General features: G+C 43.3%; 1 protein-coding gene across 1 annotated transcript in view; it reads left to right on the forward strand.

The window, feature by feature from the left end:
* The window catches only part of LOC110503107 (PDZ domain-containing protein 7-like), a 44,810-nt gene that overhangs the window by 25,086 nt on the left and 2,254 nt on the right, over positions 1-17,470 (forward strand). Inside the window, exons 10-14 of the mRNA XM_090217199.1 lie at positions 2,234-2,325; positions 2,531-2,622; positions 5,044-5,112; positions 8,447-9,148; positions 16,619-16,719. Coding sequence (XP_090073325.1) covers positions 2,234-2,325; positions 2,531-2,622; positions 5,044-5,112; positions 8,447-9,148; positions 16,619-16,719 — 1,056 coding nt within the window. The remainder of the gene's footprint in view (positions 1-2,233; positions 2,326-2,530; positions 2,623-5,043; positions 5,113-8,446; positions 9,149-16,618; positions 16,720-17,470) is intronic.

A 17,470-nucleotide genomic window follows, 5' to 3' on the forward strand; every position in this document is an offset into this window, starting at 1 on the left:
ACCCTACCACTTTGATGTCCGTAGAAATGAAAGATATCAGACATACAGAAACAGAAACAAAAATAACAAAGCAAGATAATAACATTATTTCAATCAGGCACTTGTGTGTGATGCGGGGCTGGATTTAAAAAAAAATTTTTATTTCACCTTTATTTAACCAGGTAGGCTAGTTGAGAACAAGTTCTCATTTGCAACTGCGACCTGGCCAAGATAAAGCATAGCAGTATGAGCAGACAACACAGAGTTACACATGGAGTAAACAATTAACAAGTCAATAACACAGTAGAAAACAAAGGGGGAGTCTATATAGAATGTGTGCAAAAGGCATGAGGAGGTAGGCGAATAATTACAATTTTGCAGATTAACACTGGAGTGATAAATGATCAGATGGTCATGTACAGGTAGAGATATGGATACGGGGCGGGATGTCACGAAATGGTCCCTTGAAGTCGTCAGGACATTGAGTTATGGTCCCCTAGAGGTTCTGTCTACAGTAGTTCCCTGTTGGTGCTGGGGTCGTCCCTGAGGACGTTTTTAAGACTTTCTTGGTACGTTGTGTCATGGCCCCCCGAGGACGTTTTGTCTTGTTCCCGGTTCGTCCCGGGTATGTTTTTTCAGGACATTCTTGTAATGTTGTGTCATGGTCCCTGGAGGTTTTTGGACATCACCTGATGGTTGCATAGAAACGCCCCCCCCCCCCCCCCCCAATTAAAAAAAAAAGTTCTACCCAGGGCACACACACCCTTGTTACTGTTCCCAAGCCCATCAAGGCCCTGATTGGTGAACTGCTGATCCAGTCACAGCTCGCTGTCTTTTGACAATGAAAGCTTCTAACTTACACATTTGACACACTTGTGTAAGTTTATTCATACAGTAATTGAATATTATTATTTTATATTCTGAAAAAATAGCAACCGTGTTCTGTGTATGTTTGGTGTGACATTGATGGGAATATTCTCCCAGCCCTCAGAAAATTAGACACAGGAGTGTTCTTGCAATGTTCCAATGAAACATGTCTAACATGTTATATTCTGAGAACAGTCAGTGAATGTTTGGTTTTGTTTGACATTAAGGGAATGTTCTTCTAACTTTAACACCAAAACATGTTGAATAGTTTCTTAGGAGGTTTTAACTAACATACATAGAATGTTCCCCCAACTAACGGAAAACTGGACACTCCAACATCAGGGGAACATTACAGGTAACACAATAAAAACTTTATCTCCCTAGAATTGTTAGCTGGGATGAGCCTGTCTAGTGGATTTAAGCAACGTTCGGACACGTCTTTCTGGCAGCCTTCATGGCAGGGATCAGTTATTTTTGCCTCTGGCGCACAGCTTGGTTCCTCTCAATTTCAGACATACAGTACCTACCACTTTCGGAGCAGCTAACAGTGAACCATAGTACCCATAGTACCCATAGTACTGTAGACTGATGAGTTTCATGTAAAGTATGGTTTCCTGTGTGTGTCTGAATGTCTGACAATGATCGGTGTGTCCGCCGGCGTCTCAGACAAAAGACAGATTTTCCCCGTCATTTATAGATGTAGGATCTTCATTTGAGCCAGTTTGCGACAGCAGAAAAATAATCCTGCAGCAACAGGAAATGTGAATTATTGTGTGGATTATAATTAATGGACATTTTTGTAGGGGTTGATACATACATTTTTCGTTAGGGCAAATCAAGTCTGAAACTCAAATACACTACAAGTTGAATTTCCTATCTGCAACAAAATAGTGATGAAATTAAGACCCAACATCTGTATGACAAGGGTCAAATATCGGCCATCATCTGATCTCGCTCTCCCAGTCTAGTGATATTTTTTGCATTTTTTTTGCTAAAGGGTTAGCGATATGTGTCTGATATTGTATGTATGTTTTTAAATAAACAATGCTTCTGATGGAGCTCCTCTCTTTCTCTCTCTCTCCCTCTATCCGTCACACTCACTCGCTCTACTCCTCACACCAAAATGGTCAACTCCTCAGCTTTTCCTTCAGAACGCTGCATAAGCTATCAGGGTGGCATCATCTGTACCTTGTCTCAAATCCACACACGTGCATAGCGGGTAGAGGGAAGGGAATAGAGGCTTGACCTAGGGGTACATTTTTTAAGATGAATACTGTGAATCTTCTCTCACCTGTCCAGTTGTTTCAGATGTAGGAAAGGAAAACAACATTATTTGATAGAGACTATTAAGATGAACCCTCTCTCTTTCTCTCTCTATCTGTATCAGTTTATGTTGGAGTGTGTGGTGGAGGATCTAGTACACCCTCTACTGGCCATACTGGACCGACCTGAGAAACTACTACTGATACGAGAGATCAGGTGTGTGTGTGTGCGCGCGTATGTCCGTCCGTCCATGCGTGTGTTTACATGTGGGATGTTTGTGTGTGTGTGTGTGTGTGCTGTATGCTAGTGTGGTTAATGTACTCCATGGTGTGTCACTATTACTGATACGACAAAGCAGGTGTGTGTGTGTGTGTCTGCATGTGTAGTTCCTCTCACCAATCCTCTCTCTGTGTCTTTCCAGGATGCTGATCCCTCCTACAGAGCTGGGCCGTTTTGACAGTATTGTCATGCCCTTTGAACTGGAGGCCTACGACATACTGAAGAGCCGCTCATGTAAGAACATCAAAAACATCCGGGGCGGCAGTCTGTTTCTGCTCTAGTGCTAACTCCTTATAGAAGAGGCAGGTGGCAGCGGGAGGAGGTAGGGAACTGGTCTGTCTGCCCAATATAAAGGATCAAAACTGGCAGAGGAACAAAAATAGCTTAAATAGGAAAGTACAGTTGAAGACATTTATGTTGCAGTCATTTAAACTGGTTTTTCAACGACTCCACAAATTTCTATAGTTTTGGCAAGTCGGTTAGGACATCTACTTTGTGCATGACACAAGTCATTTTTCTAACAATTGTTTACAGACAAATTATTTCACGTATAATTCACTTTATCACAATTCCAGTGGGTCAGAAGTTTACATACACTAAGTTGGGTGTGCCTTTAAACAGCTTGGAAAATTCCAGAAAATCATGTCATGGCTTCAGAAGCTTCTAATAGGCTAATTGACAAAATTTGAGTCAATTGGAGGTGTACGTGTGGATGTATTTCAAGGCCTACTTTCAAACTCAGTGCCTCTTTGCTTGACATCATGGGAAAATCAAAAGAAATCAGCTAAGACCTCATAAAAAACAAAAACATTGTAGGCCTCCACAAGTCTGGTTCATCCTTGGGAGCAATTTCCAAATGCCTGAAGGTACCATGTTAATCTGTACAAACAATAGTACACAAGTATAAACACCATGGGACCACGCAGCCGTCATACCACTCAGGAAAGAGACACGTTCTGTCTCCTAGAGATGAACGTACTTTGGTGCAAAAAGTGCAAATCAATCCCAGAACAACAGCAAAGGACATTGTGAAGATGCTGGATGCTGAAAACGAGTCCTATATCGACATAACCTGAAAGGCCGCTCAGCAAGGAAGAAGCCACTGCTCCAAAACTGCCATAAAAAAGACAGGCAACCGTTTGCAACTGCACATGTGGACAAATATCATACTTTTTGGAGAAATGTCCTCTGGTCTGATGAAACAAAAATAGAACTGTTTGGCCATAATGACCATTGTTATGTTTGGAGGGAAAGGGGGGGCTTGCAAGCCGAAGAACACCATCCCAACCGTGAAGCATGGGGGTGGCAGCATCATGTTGTGGGGGTGCTTTGCTGCAGGAGGGACTGGTGCACTTCACAAAATAGATGGCATCATGAGGATGGAAAATTATGTGGATATATTGAAGCAACATCTCAAGATATCAGTCAGGAAGTTAAAGCTTGGTCGCAAATGGGTCTTCCAAATGGACAATGGCCCCAAGCATACTTCCAAAGCTGTGGCAAAATGGCTTAAGGACAACAAAGTCAATGTATCGGAGTGGCCATCACAAAGCCCTGGCCTCAATCCCATAGAACATTTTTTAGTTTTATGAAAAAGCATGTGCGAGCAAGGAACCTACAAACCTGACTCATTTGCACCAGCTCTGTCAGGAGGAATGGGCCAAAATTCACCCAACTTATTGTGGGAAGCTTGTGGAAGGCTACCCGAAACGTTTGACCCAAGTTAACCAATTTAAAGGCAATGCTACCAAATACTAATTGAGTGTATGTAAACTTCTGACCCACTAGGAATGTGATGCCACCAACAAAATGTTGAATATTTGGGGCATGCAACCATTGCAGCTCTGCAGATTTTGTTGTGAGGATACAGAATCAATATACCATTTGTTCTGGTATTGCCCTCAGGTAGCCTGTTTCTGGTCTCAGGTTCAGGAATGGCTAAAAAAGCATAACATTATTCTAAAATTGACCCTAGAAATAGAATTGTTGAGAGATCTGGAGAGACTTGGTCAGTCAATTGCTAATATACTAATACTCTTAATAACCTGTGGATTCTATTCGATTAGATACATTCAAATTGTACTGTATGTTAAACATCACAGCATAGTTGAAAGATATATGGCTCGTAGAAATCAGAAGAGGGTGGCCAGCAGAGAAAGGTGGGATGGGCAGAGAGAAGCTGAGGGTTGGGATGTGGAACTGGAGACAAGTGGGAGTGGAGTTTCTGACGGTCAAAGATAAATGTCAAAATAAACCCCCCCCAAAAAATATGTTTTGAATGACTGTTATATCCCATGCCTGTTTGCCTCAGGCTGAGGTACAAGCAGGTGCTTGTACGTGTTTACACATGCATTCAAACGCACTCATGTGCACACACTCGGACACATACACATATGTAAATAGCGCCACACATGCACTCAAACACATACAGTCGGCCTTGCTGTTTTGATTTTTGTTGTCCTTGATGTCTTTTGTTTGTTTGCATTGTTGTTTTCCTTAGTTGTTGTCTTTTGTTCATTTTGTTGGTGCATTGGTGGACAGTGGCATGGTGGTGGGAAGGGGTTGGGGGGGAGTGGAGGGAGAGTTTTGTTGGGGGGGTAATGTTTTGTATTCTAGTATTGTATGTTTATATCTTTGTTGTGTTCTCGTCCTCAGTGAGGTCTCCTGTCCTGCGCTCTCCTCGCAGTGGAACCCCTCGACGACACCTCATCACCCCCATACCAGGTCTCTCTCTCTCTCTGTGTGTGTGTGTGTGTGTGTGTGTGTGTGTGTGCGCGTGTGTGTGTGTGTGTGTGTGTGTGTGTGTGTGTGTGTATAATGCCCCCTCATTCCCCCATCCCTCCCTCTCTCTCTCTCTCTCTCTCTCTCTTCACCCACTCTCTTTCTCTAACCGCTCTCCTCTGCCTGATCCCAATAGGATATTATATAACCAGAGAACTTATCCTCCTCCTCCTCATCTCTTCCTGTCTCTTCTTCTTCTCCTCTTTTCATATCTCCTCCCTCTTTTTCCAGTACATCTCATATCCTGTCTGACTGAAACACCTGCTCAATATCCAATATCCATTTCATACACATGCAGCACACACACAGGGACGGCCCTAGAGTTTTGGTGGTCCCTAAACAAAATGTTGTTGGGGGGCCCCCACCTCGAGGTCAAAAACTTTTAGTGGCCCCCGTCTTGACGGCAGAAAGAAAAAAAGGTATGTTTTAGAGTTCATTTCCAGTAATTCATCACATTTTGCAATGAGGTGCAGAGAAAATGTTGCAGTTTCAAAGCAAGTTTGCTGCAATTTTACACATTTTGCCATGGGTCTGTGGGATAAATTCGCTACATGACAGATCATTTCTTGCAATTCTACACATTTTGGCAAGGGCCGGAGAGAAGATTTAGATATATTCTAACAAATGTATTGAAATTCTACACATTTTGCCATAACCTATGTCATGTTAATATGATATTTGCGTGAGAGTGACTACCAAAATCAATGGGGGACCCCTGGAGGTCAAGGCCCCTGGGCATGTGCTCTTCGAGCTTGGTTGATAACTCAGCCATGATTACTACAAGTTTATATAGCTAGCTAAACTAACTGACTAAAAATGTTAGCTGACATGCATGGGTTAATTGAGCTAATTGAGTGACTGCCAGTGACTGACATAACAAAAGAAAAATGGCTGATGCACAACAACATTTTGAAATTGCACATTGTGTATTCTTCTACTTTAACTTTTTAACAGTAAGACCCCGACTGAGATCTTGAAACCCTGGGGTCTAAGCAACCGCTTATGTCGCTTAGGCCCAGCCCCGGCCCTGCACACAAACACACAAACACACACACACACACACACACACACACACACACACACACACACACACACACACACACAGGCCTGTGTCAGATGACTTCAGTAGAAAGGCTTGTATTACGTCTCTGTGAGAAACACAAAAGCCAGAGAGGAGCAGTGCCAAGTCATAGACATGCGTGGGCTGACTGCATGGAGCCTTTGAAGCCTTTCTCAAACTAGACCAATTCAAGAGTCAGACACAGTGCATGTGTGTGTGCATACCTTAAAAGCTTCTCAAACTCTCTCTCCATTCAAGAGTAAAAAAACGCAGAGGGAAGGCATTTTCTACCGCCGCTACCCCGGCCATCTAGCACTCAGAGGTGAGGGGTTAAGGGATTGAAAGGTCAGCTGACTCCACCGGGGCGGAAGAAAACGGACATGTCAAACACAGCCAGTGAGTTCTGACAGGTCAGGGTGATGACCTCCGATAGAAATATGCAGATTGGGCCCTTTGGTGAATGGACTCCATTTTGTAAACTCCCACACAGTGTCACTGCCAAACAGACGGTTGACCAGTGCTAGGAAGGTTTAGAACTATTGTACAATACAGTGGGTCTTCTGGGGTTAAAGGGAATGAGTGAGTGTCGGTGTGTGTGTGTGTGTTAATATGTGTGTGATAACATGTACAGTGGGGCAAAAAAGTATTAAGTCAGCCACCAATTATGCAAGTTCTCCCACTTAAAAAGATGAGAGAAGCCTGTAATTTTCATCATAGGTACACTTCAACTATGACAGACAAAATGAAAAAATCCAGAAAATCACATTGTACGATTTTTAATGAATTTATTTGCAAATTATGATGGAAAATAAGTATTTGGTCAATAACAAAAGTTTATCTCAATACTTTGTTATATACCCTTGGTTGACAATGACAGAGGTCAAACATTTTTTGTAAGTCTTCACAAGGTGAAGAATTAATTCCTCCATGCAGATCTCCTCTAGAACAGTGATGTTTTGAGTTTGTTGCTGGGCAACACAGACTTTCAACTCCTTCCAAAGATTTTTATGGGGTTGAGATCTGGAGAATGGCTAGGCCACTCCAGGACCTTGAAATGTTTCTTACAAAGCCACTCCTTCGTTGTCCAGGCGGTGTGTTTGGGATCATTGTCATGCTGAAAGACCCAGCCACGATTCATCTTCAATGCCCTTGCTGATGGAAGGAGGTTTTCACTCAAAATCTCACAATACATGGCCCCAATCATTCTTTCCTTTACACGGATCAGTCGTCCTGGTCCCTTTGCAGAAAAACAGCCCCAAAGCATGATGTTTCCAACCCCATGTTTCACAGTAGGTATGGTGTTCTTTGGATGCAACTCAGCATTCTTTGTCCAAACACGACGAGTTGAGTTTTTACCAAAATGTTATATTTTGGTTTCATCTGACCATATGACATTCTCCCAATCTTCTTCTGGATCATCCAAATGCTCTCTAGCAAACTTCAGACGGGCCTGGACATGTACTGGCTTAAGCAGGGGGACACGTCTGGCACTGCAGGATTTTAGTCTCTGGCGGCGTAGTGTGTTACTGATGGTAGGCTTTGTTACTTTGGTCCCAGCTCTCTGCAGGTCATTCACTAGGTCCCCCCGTGTGGTTCTGGGATTTTTGCTCACCGTTCTTGTGATAATTTTGACCCCACGGGGTGAGATCTTGCGTGGAGCCCCAGATCGAGGGAGATTATCAGTGGTCTTGTATGTCTTCCATTTCCTAATAATTGCTCCCACAGTTGATTTCTTCAAACCAAGCTGCTTACCTATTGCAGATTCAGTCTTCCCAGCCTGGTGCAGGTCTACAATTTTGTTTCTGGTGTCCTTTGACAGCTCTCTGGTCTTGGCCATAGTGGAGTTTGGAGTGTGACTGTTTGAGGTTGTGGACAGGTGTCTTTTATACTGATAACAAGTTCAAACAGGTGCCATTAATACAGGTAACGAGTGGAAGACAGAGGAGCCTCTTAAAGAAGAAGTTACAGATCTGTGAGAGCCAGAAATCTTGCTTGTTTGTAGGTGACCAAATACTTATTTTCCACCATAATTTGCAAATAAATTCATTAAAAATCCTACAATGTGATTTTCTGGATTGTTTTCTCATTTTGTCTGTCATAGTTGAAGTGTACCTATGATGAAAATTACAGGCCTCTCTCATCTTTTTAAGTGGGAGAACTTGCACAATTGGTGGCTGACTAAATACTTTTTTGCCCCACTGTATATCTCCTCTCCAGACTACCATGGTGGTTTCCAGCTTCAGCCAGCCAAGGACTTGGGGAGAGACCGTCAGCTGATGGAAGACCTAGAGAGACTACGTGTGTCTGGCCTACAGGATGGTCTCCTGCCCCCTTCCCGTGCTTTCACCCCCCTCTTGGATGTCCCCATGGACAGCTACACCCACCACACCCCACGCTCACGCTCTCCGAGCCCCTCACCCCCCAACTGGCTCCTCACAGAATCCCCACACACTACCAGACGGCAACCTCAAACCAACCACTCTCCAAATAGGCGAGAGAATGGTTTGTCCTGGCCCCGGCACTATGATGAGACCTCATTGCTGTCGGAAGATACCACTCCGGAGCGGGGGCGGTCGCCGGTGAGGAACAAACATAATGGAAGGGTCAGGAGGGACCAATGGGAAGGCGGCCCTGAGAGGAAGGGAGGGATGGCCGAGGGGTACATGGAGGTGAGAGTACACTTACCCCCCAGGAACATTCAACCCACCCAGGCTCAGGTGCTTGAGCCTCCCCCACAGGACAGAAGCCCATCGACAGGGAGGGAGAGGGTGGGACAAGGCCAGAGAGGGAAGGTGAAGCAAGTGAACAGACTTTCGCCAGGACGGTCGCAGAATGGTCACCATGGAAACGCAACACCTGTAGCCATTCAGGAGTATGAGATCACCACGGTGACCATCTCCAAAACAAAACAGTCTCTGGGTGAGTAGGCCTATTTGAGAGTCGCCAACTAATCTGCAGCCTGCTAGTACTCTACCTTACCAGGAGAGATCAGTGTTATTACATAACAATGGCCCTGTATAAAATAAACCCCTTGTAAGGCTATACAAAGTGTAACGCATCTGATTCAACTGTCTTTTTATGATGTTCTATTTTTACATATATTTTTATTGGATATCCCCCCCCAGCTCTACCGTCAACAAATGCAATAAATTCAATAAATATGGCACTTTACAAAACAAAAGCAGTTCATACGTTCTCATAGATCATCATATAGTGTTAAAATCCTACAATATTGGAAGGGAAGGTGCACATTTTCTAAGATTGATATAAATGCTCAAGCATATACTCACACATACTGTACATGTACATACACTGCCTTCAGAAAGTATTCATACACCTTGACTTATACCACATTTTGATGTTACAGTCTGAATAAAACATGTAATAGTTTTTTTTCTCATCAATCTACACACATTACCCCATAATGACAAATCAGAAACAGGTTTTAAGACATTCTTGCAAATGTATTACAAATAAAAAACAGAAATACTTTAACATAAGTATTCAGACCCTTTGCTATGAGACTCGACATTGAGATCCGGTGCATCCTGTTTCCATTCATCATCCTTGAGATGTTTCTACAACTTGATTGGAGTCCACCTGCGGTAAATTCAATTGATTGGATATGATTTGGAAAGGTACACACCTTTCTATATAAGGTCCCACAGTTGACAGTGCATGTTAGAGCAAAAACCAAGCCATGAGTTCGACTGAATTGTTCGTAGAGCTCCGAGACAGGATGGTGTCGAGGCACAGATCTGGGGAACGGTACCAACACATTTCTGCAGCATTGAAGGTCCCCAAGAAAACAATGGAGTCCAGACCATGAGGGACAAGATTCTCCAGTCTGATGAAACCAAGATTGAACTCTTTGGCCTGAATGCCAAGCATCACGTCTGGAGGAAACCCGGCACCATCACTACAGTGAATCATGGTGGTGGCAGCATCATGCTGTGGGGATGTTCTTCAGCAACAGGGACTGGGAGACTAGTCAGGATCAAGGGAAAGATGAACGGAGCAACGTACAGAGAGATCCTTGATGAAAACCTGCTCCAGAGAGCTCAGGACCTCTGACTGGGGCAAAGGTTCACCTTCCAACAGGATAATGGCCCTAAGCACACAGCCAAGACAACGCAGGAGTGGCTTTGGGACAAGTCTCTGAATGTCCTTTTGTGGCCCACCCAGAGCCTGGACTTGAACCTGATCGAACATCTCTGGAGTGACCTGAAAATAGCGGCGCAGCAACACTCCCCATCCAATCTGACAGAGCTTGAGAAGATCTGCAGAGAAGAATGGGAGAAACTCCCCAAATACAGGTGTGCCAAGCTTGTAGCTGTCACACTCTGACCTTAGATATCTCTGTTTTCTTTATATTTTGGTTAGGTCAGGGTGTGACGAGGGTGGGTATGCTAGTTTTTTTATTGTCTAGGGTTTTTGTATGTCTAAGGGTTTTGCAGGTCTAGGTATTTGTATGTCTATGGTGGCCTGATATGGTTCCCAATCAGAGGCTGCTGTTTATCGTCGTCTCTGATTTGGGATCATATTTAGGTAGCCATTTTCCCTTTTGTGTTCGTGGGTTCTTGTCTATGTGTAGTTGCCTGTCAGCACTTATTTTGTATAGCTTCACGTGTCATTTTGTTATTTTGGTTAGTTTGTTCAGTGTTCATTCTTATAATAATAAAGAATGTACGCATACCACACTGCGCCTTGGTCTGATTCATATGACGAACGTGAAAGTAGCGCCATACCCAAGAAGATTTGAGGCTGTAATTGCTGCCAAAGGTGCTTCAACAAAGTACTGAGTAAAGGGTCTGAATGCTTATGTAAATGTGATATTTCCTTTTTTTTATATACACATATATACATTACAAAATACAAAATTGTCAATCGGTTTTTGCTTTGTCATTATTGGGTATTGTGTGTAGATTGATAAGAAACTATTTAATCAATTTTAGAATAAGGCTATAATGTAACAAAATGTGAAAAAAGTAAAGGGGTCTGAATACTTTCAGAATGCACTGTAAGTATTCACACCGCTGAGTCAATAGATGTTATAATAACCTTTAGGCAGCGATTACAACTGTGAGTCTTTCTTGGTCTCTAAGAACTTTGCACACCTGGATTGTACAATATTGGCACATTATTATTTTCCAAATTCTTCAAGCTCCATCAGTTGGAATGTTAGCCATTTTAAAGTCTTTCTATTGATTTTCAAGCTGATTTAATTCAAAATTGTAACTAGGCCACTCATGAGCATTCAATGTTGTCTTGGTAAGCAACTCCAGTGTATATTTGATATTGTCTTTTAGATTATTGTCCTGTTGAATGGTGTATTTGTCTCTCAGTATCTGCTGAAAAGCAGGCTGAATCAGGTTTTCATCTAGGATTCTGCCTTTGCTTAGTGCTATTCTGTGTATTTTTATCCTGAAAACTCCCTAGCCTTGCCGATGACAAGCATGCACATAACACGATGCAGCCACCATCATGCTTGAAAATATGAAGAGTGGTACAATTCTTAGTGATGTATTGTTGACCCCAAACATAACTCTTTGTATTCAGGACACATTTCTTTGCAGTTTTAGTTTAGTGCCTTATTGCAAACAGGATGCATGTTGTGGAATATTGTTATTTTGTACAGGCTTCCTTCTTTTCACTCTGTCATTTACGTTAGTATGGTGGAGTAACTACAATGTTATTGGTCCATCTTAGCCTACAATTTCCACGCCGCTGCGGAAATCTAATTAACATAATACAAAATTCCCCATCAAAGTCTGTCTGTTTAAGCTAGAAATATCTTTCCACCACTAGAAATATCAATCCACCACAACCGCCGATATCGCCCTTCTGCAACTGCAGTGAACAGTGGCAGAGCTACAGCGGTGTTTGTCAGACCTTGAGACGTCCCGAAAATCAGTCTTCTCCCAAAAACGTTGGTTTGAAAAGTCTTGTCTGAAGTCAGTACAGCCTCTTCTGCCAACTTCTGTCTACAGCTTCCGAATGGTTTGGGCTACTCACTAATATGACCCCTCTGTGGAAACCTGAGACTCTCTGTTTTGCTCTAGGACTGAAGGTCTCCGGTACCAGTTTTAAAAAATGAATGGAAGTATACATGGAGATAGTTTAGTGTCAAAAATAAAGGGATAAATACACGTAAAAAAATATATTTCTTATATCTCTCAGATTTTCTCATAAACTCAACAAAAAAAGAAACGTCCCTTTTTCAGGACCCCGTCTTTCAAAGATAATAAGTAAAAATCGAAATAACTTCACAGATCTTCATTGTAAAGGGTTTAAACACTGTTTCCCATGCTCGTTCAATGAACCATATAGAATTAATGAACATGCACCTGTGGAATGGTCGTTAAGACACTAATAGCTTACAGACGGGAGGCAATTAAGGTCACAATTCTGAAAACTTAAGACACTAAAGAGGCCTTTCTACTGACTCTGAAAAACACCAAAAGAAAGATGCCCAGGGTCCCTGCTCATCTGCATGAACGTGCCTTAGGCATGCTGCAAGGAGGCATGAGGACTGCAGATGTGGCCAGGGCAATAAATTGCAATGTCTGTACTATGAGACAGCGCTGCAGGGAGACAGGACGGACAGCTGATCATCCTCGCAGTGGCAGACCATGTGTAACAACACCTGCACAGGATCGGTACATCTGAACATCACACCTGCGGGACAGGTACAGGATGGCAACAACAACTGCCTGAGTTACACCAGGAACGCACAATCCCTCCATCAGTGCTCAGACTGTTCCGCAATAGGCTGAGAGAGGCTGGACTGAGAGCTTGTAGGCCTGTTGTAAGGCAGGTCCTCACCAGACATCACTGGCAACAACGTCGCCTATGGGCACAAACCCACCGTTGCTGGACCAGACAGGACTGGAAAAAAGTGCTCTTCGCTGATTGGGTTCGCAGTTTCGTCTTACCAGGGGTGAAGGTTGGATTTGCATTTATCGTCAAAGGAATGAGCGTTACGCCGAGGCCTGTGCTCTGGAGCGGGATCGATTTGGAGGTGGAGGGTCCGTCATGGTCTGGGGCGGTGAGTCACAGCATCATCGGACTGATCTTCTTGTCATTGCAGGCAATCTCAATGCTGTGCGTTACAGGGAAGACATCCTCCTCCCTCATGTGGTACCCTTCCTGCAGGCTCATCCTGACATGACCCTCCAGCATGACAATGCCACCAGCCATATTGCTCATTCTGTGTGTGATTTCCTGCAAGACAGGAATGTCAGTGTTCTGCCATGGCCAGCGAAGAGCCTGGATCTCAATCCCATTGAGCACGTTTGGGGCCTGTTGGATCGGAGGGTGAGGGCTAGGGCCATTCCCCCCCAGAAATGTCCGGGAACTTGCAGGTGCCTTGGTGGAAGAGTGGGGTAACATCCTCACAGCAAGAACGGGCAAATCTTGTGAAGAACGGGCAAATCCATGAGGAGGAGATGCACTGCAGTACTTAATGTGGCCACACCAGTAATTACTGAGTTACTTTTGATTTTGACGCCCCCTTTGTTCAGGGACACACTATTACATTTCTGTTAGTCATGTCTGTGGAGCTTGTTCAGTTCATGTCTCAGTTGTTGAATCTTGTTATGTTCATACAAATATTTACACATGTTACAGTTTTTTTCGATTGCTAAACGACAGTGGTCACAACTGGAGTCACATGTGCAAAACTCTAACTACAGTCTGCACTACCAACAGTCACCTGAGCTAAACAGTTCACATCACCTGCAAAACTCATTCCAAGCAACACAACTCTTAACACATGGCTCAAAACACGCTCAGTGCAGCCAAACACTATGCACAACCCTCACTGAGATAACACACACTGTCACTCAGAACACACTGAGAGTAAAAACACTAGCATCAAACACCAATACAGAAAATACAAACTTTTCATCTTTACAGTTTGAACAATTTCAGTGACTTCAAAGAAAAGAGTGACATTCTTTCACATGATTTATTAAATTTTTTAGAACATAACAATTCTTTAAGGTAAATGAAAATTAGCAGTTTGCTTCAATAGTCTGTAGTAATTTACGGAATTACAGTAATGAGAAAAAAAGGTAGAAACTAAAAGTACATACTGTAATTCGAACAAATAATTGAGGGGCTAATCCTGCCTCTCTAGCATCAGGCCACAGGTTTTCTTCAACATCACATCTAATGTTTTCTCTTGCCATGCACCTGGGGAAGAACCTTCTGGAGTGCCTTATCCATCCCTGGCAGTCCTCTGGACTCGTGTCCTCACATCCGGCACGCATGGCTTCCAAAAGAGACATTTGGTCATGTGGGTGGTGACCAAACACTTTCCACCTCCAGGCAGAGAAAAACTCCTCTATTGGGTTGAGGAAGGGTGAATATGCAGGCAGGTACAAAACCATAAATCTGTGATGTGCTGCAAACCAATCTGTGACAGCTGCAGAGTGGTGAATAGCAACGTTATCGCAAACTATGACAAAAACTTGGGGGTTTCTTACTGGCTCCCCCTGTTCTGCTGGCACTAGCTGAGCATAGAGCTGTTCTAGGAAAGCTATAAGCCTTTCTGTGTTGTATGGGCCAATGAGTGGTGTGTTGAGAAGCAAACTATCATTGGCCATTGCAGCACACATGCTGATATTTTCCCCCCTTTGGCCTGGAACCTCCACAGTGGCCCTTTGACCTATAACATTCCTTCCTCTGCGCCGTGTTTTGGCAAGGTTAAATCCAGCTTCATCGATAAATACAAATGAATGTGGTCTTTCCAGTGCTTCCACCTCCATTACTCTCTGAAAAACAGTAAGTGCACAGTTTTACTGTAGAAATGCTAGTGTTTTTTTTACTGTAAATATTTTGTATAGCTGTGTAAGTAACCTCAGACGTCTTACCTGGACATATTGGTATCTTTGCTCTTTTACCCGTTCACTGTTTCTCTCGAACGGTACAGTGTATAACTGTTTCATTGTAACTTGGTGTTTCTTTAGGACTCGAGCAATAGTTGTTGTGCTGGCAGAATTAACATTTTCAAATATATCATTATCAGCCAGCACTCTATCTTGAATCTCCCGCAGTTTTATTGCATTGTTGACAACAACCATGTCAACAATAGCATTTTCCTGTGCATCTGAAAATATTTTTCCTCTTCCCCCTGTTGGGGGCAGCCTTTGGGTCCTGTTGTAAAAATATATTTTACAGTCAAACTTACTGTAATATATATCTGTGTAAATATTCTATGATTGCAATACAAAATAGATTCCTGTAATGTTTTCATTTACTGTAAGGATGTAACTCTCACCTGTTTGCATGATGGAAAATTTGCATTACAGATGCCACTGTGGATCTTTGCAGATTGGGTTGCACCCTCAACCCTGCCTCTCTCAATGAGAGACCATGATTCACGACATGGTCTATAAGTGTAGCCCTTATTTCATCTGAAATAACAGCTCTTTGTCTTCTTTGTCTTCCTCCACGCATCCGCCCTCTCCCTGCCACCCTTCTCCCTCCACGAACCCATCTTCCTTGTTCCATTTCCAAAATGTAATATGTGTGTGTTCACTAACAAGTCTAAAACAAGACATCTGCTTAGCCTTTCAGCTGAAATTGCAATCAGCAGTGTTTGAAAGGCACAAGGCTGAAATCTATTCCGTTTTGAATGTGTGGTTCACAGTTTTGACAGCAGTGTGTTAGCATTTGAACAAAGTGCTGTAAATCCACAGTGTTGTGCAGGTTGTGGTTAAAGTCATGGGATAAGTGTGTAGAGTTTTGAAAACTGTGTTCAAGCAATGAAAAACGAACTAGAGTTTGGTCCACATGAACTGCTGCTGTGCAGACTGTAGTTAGAGTTGTGCACATGTGACTCCAGTTGTGTCCACTGTCGTTTAGCAATCGAAAAAAACTGTAAGTTACAAATAATAAACACAGTTGACAGTGAGAGGACGTTTATTGTTTTGCTGAGTTTATTTCACATGGTGAAACCTCTGAGCGGGTTCCTTCCTCTCCAGCAACTGAGTTAGGAAGGACGTCTGTATCGTTGTAGTGACTGAGTGTATTGGTACACCCTCCGAAGTGTAATTAATAACTTCACCATGCTCAAATGGATATTCAATGTCTGCTTACATTTTTCTTATTCATTTGTAAAAATGTCTAAAAACACGCATCTACATTATCGGGTGTTGTGTGTAGGCCAGTGAAACCAAATCGCCATTTTAAATTCAAGTTGCAACACAACAAAATATGAAAAACTCAAGGGTTGTAAATACTTTCTGACGGCACTAAAAATACCCCTATAAATACATAAACTAAGTCTTGACTGAAGACTAGGATTACTAGTTGATTGGCTGGAACAATAGCCTGCACCTCCATCGGCCCTTTGTGTATAAACTCTCTATCTCTGCTCTATAGGTATCAGTATCTCAGGTGGGATGGAGTCCAAGGTGCAGCCTGTGATCAAGATAGAGAAGATCTTTCCAGGAGGAGCTGCCTCTACCAGTGATGTTCTGAAGGTAAGCTTCTTTAGCAATATTAGGGCAGCTCATGTTTTAATCAGAGCTGCGCCCGATGAAACCGGGTGACGTGTTTAGCAGTTTTGGTCTGTGACATTTGTAAATGGCACTCTAGCTTGGTCTTTTGTGTGTGTGTGTGTGTGTGTGTGTGTGTGTGTGTGTGTGTGTGTGTGTGTGTGTGTGTGTGTGTGTGTGTGTGTGTGTGTGTGTGTGTGTGTGTTTATATCTCCAGTATGACTGATTAGGTACATGGGCTGGGCCAGGTAATGTACGGGTAATATGACTCAGCCAGAGTGTATTAATAGAAGGGAAGAGATACTGAATGAAGCAGGGGGATGAGGTCAGAGGTTAGAGGTTACAGTGTGGTGAAGGGAGTAATGTCTGAGACAACCCTACTGTAGCGATCTCTAGACACTAGGTCGAAGTTTCAAAATCAGGAGTGTTTGTGGGTGTGTTGCTGCCGTGAGCATATCAGGTGACAGCACTTCCCAGGTTCGATAGGGCCCTGACTCGAGTGTCAAACACTAGGGATCTGGTGTCGGCTAAGCCTTTCAGTTTCCATGAATTCCCCTCTGAGTCCCCCCCCCCCTCCCCCTCTCTCTCTCTCTCTCTCACACACACACACACTGACATGCATGCATACAGAAACGTGACAGAGACCTTTGTGAAGGAGAGGAAGGGAAGGACAAGGAGGGAGAGAATTGTTTGGGAAAGAGAGAGAGAGACAGACCGATATAGACGGAGCTGCTAG

This window comes from Oncorhynchus mykiss, chromosome 23 (assembly GCF_057628025.1).
Source record: "Oncorhynchus mykiss isolate SJ-2025 chromosome 23, ASM5762802v1, whole genome shotgun sequence".
In the NCBI taxonomy this organism is placed as follows: domain Eukaryota; kingdom Metazoa; phylum Chordata; class Actinopteri; order Salmoniformes; family Salmonidae; genus Oncorhynchus; species Oncorhynchus mykiss.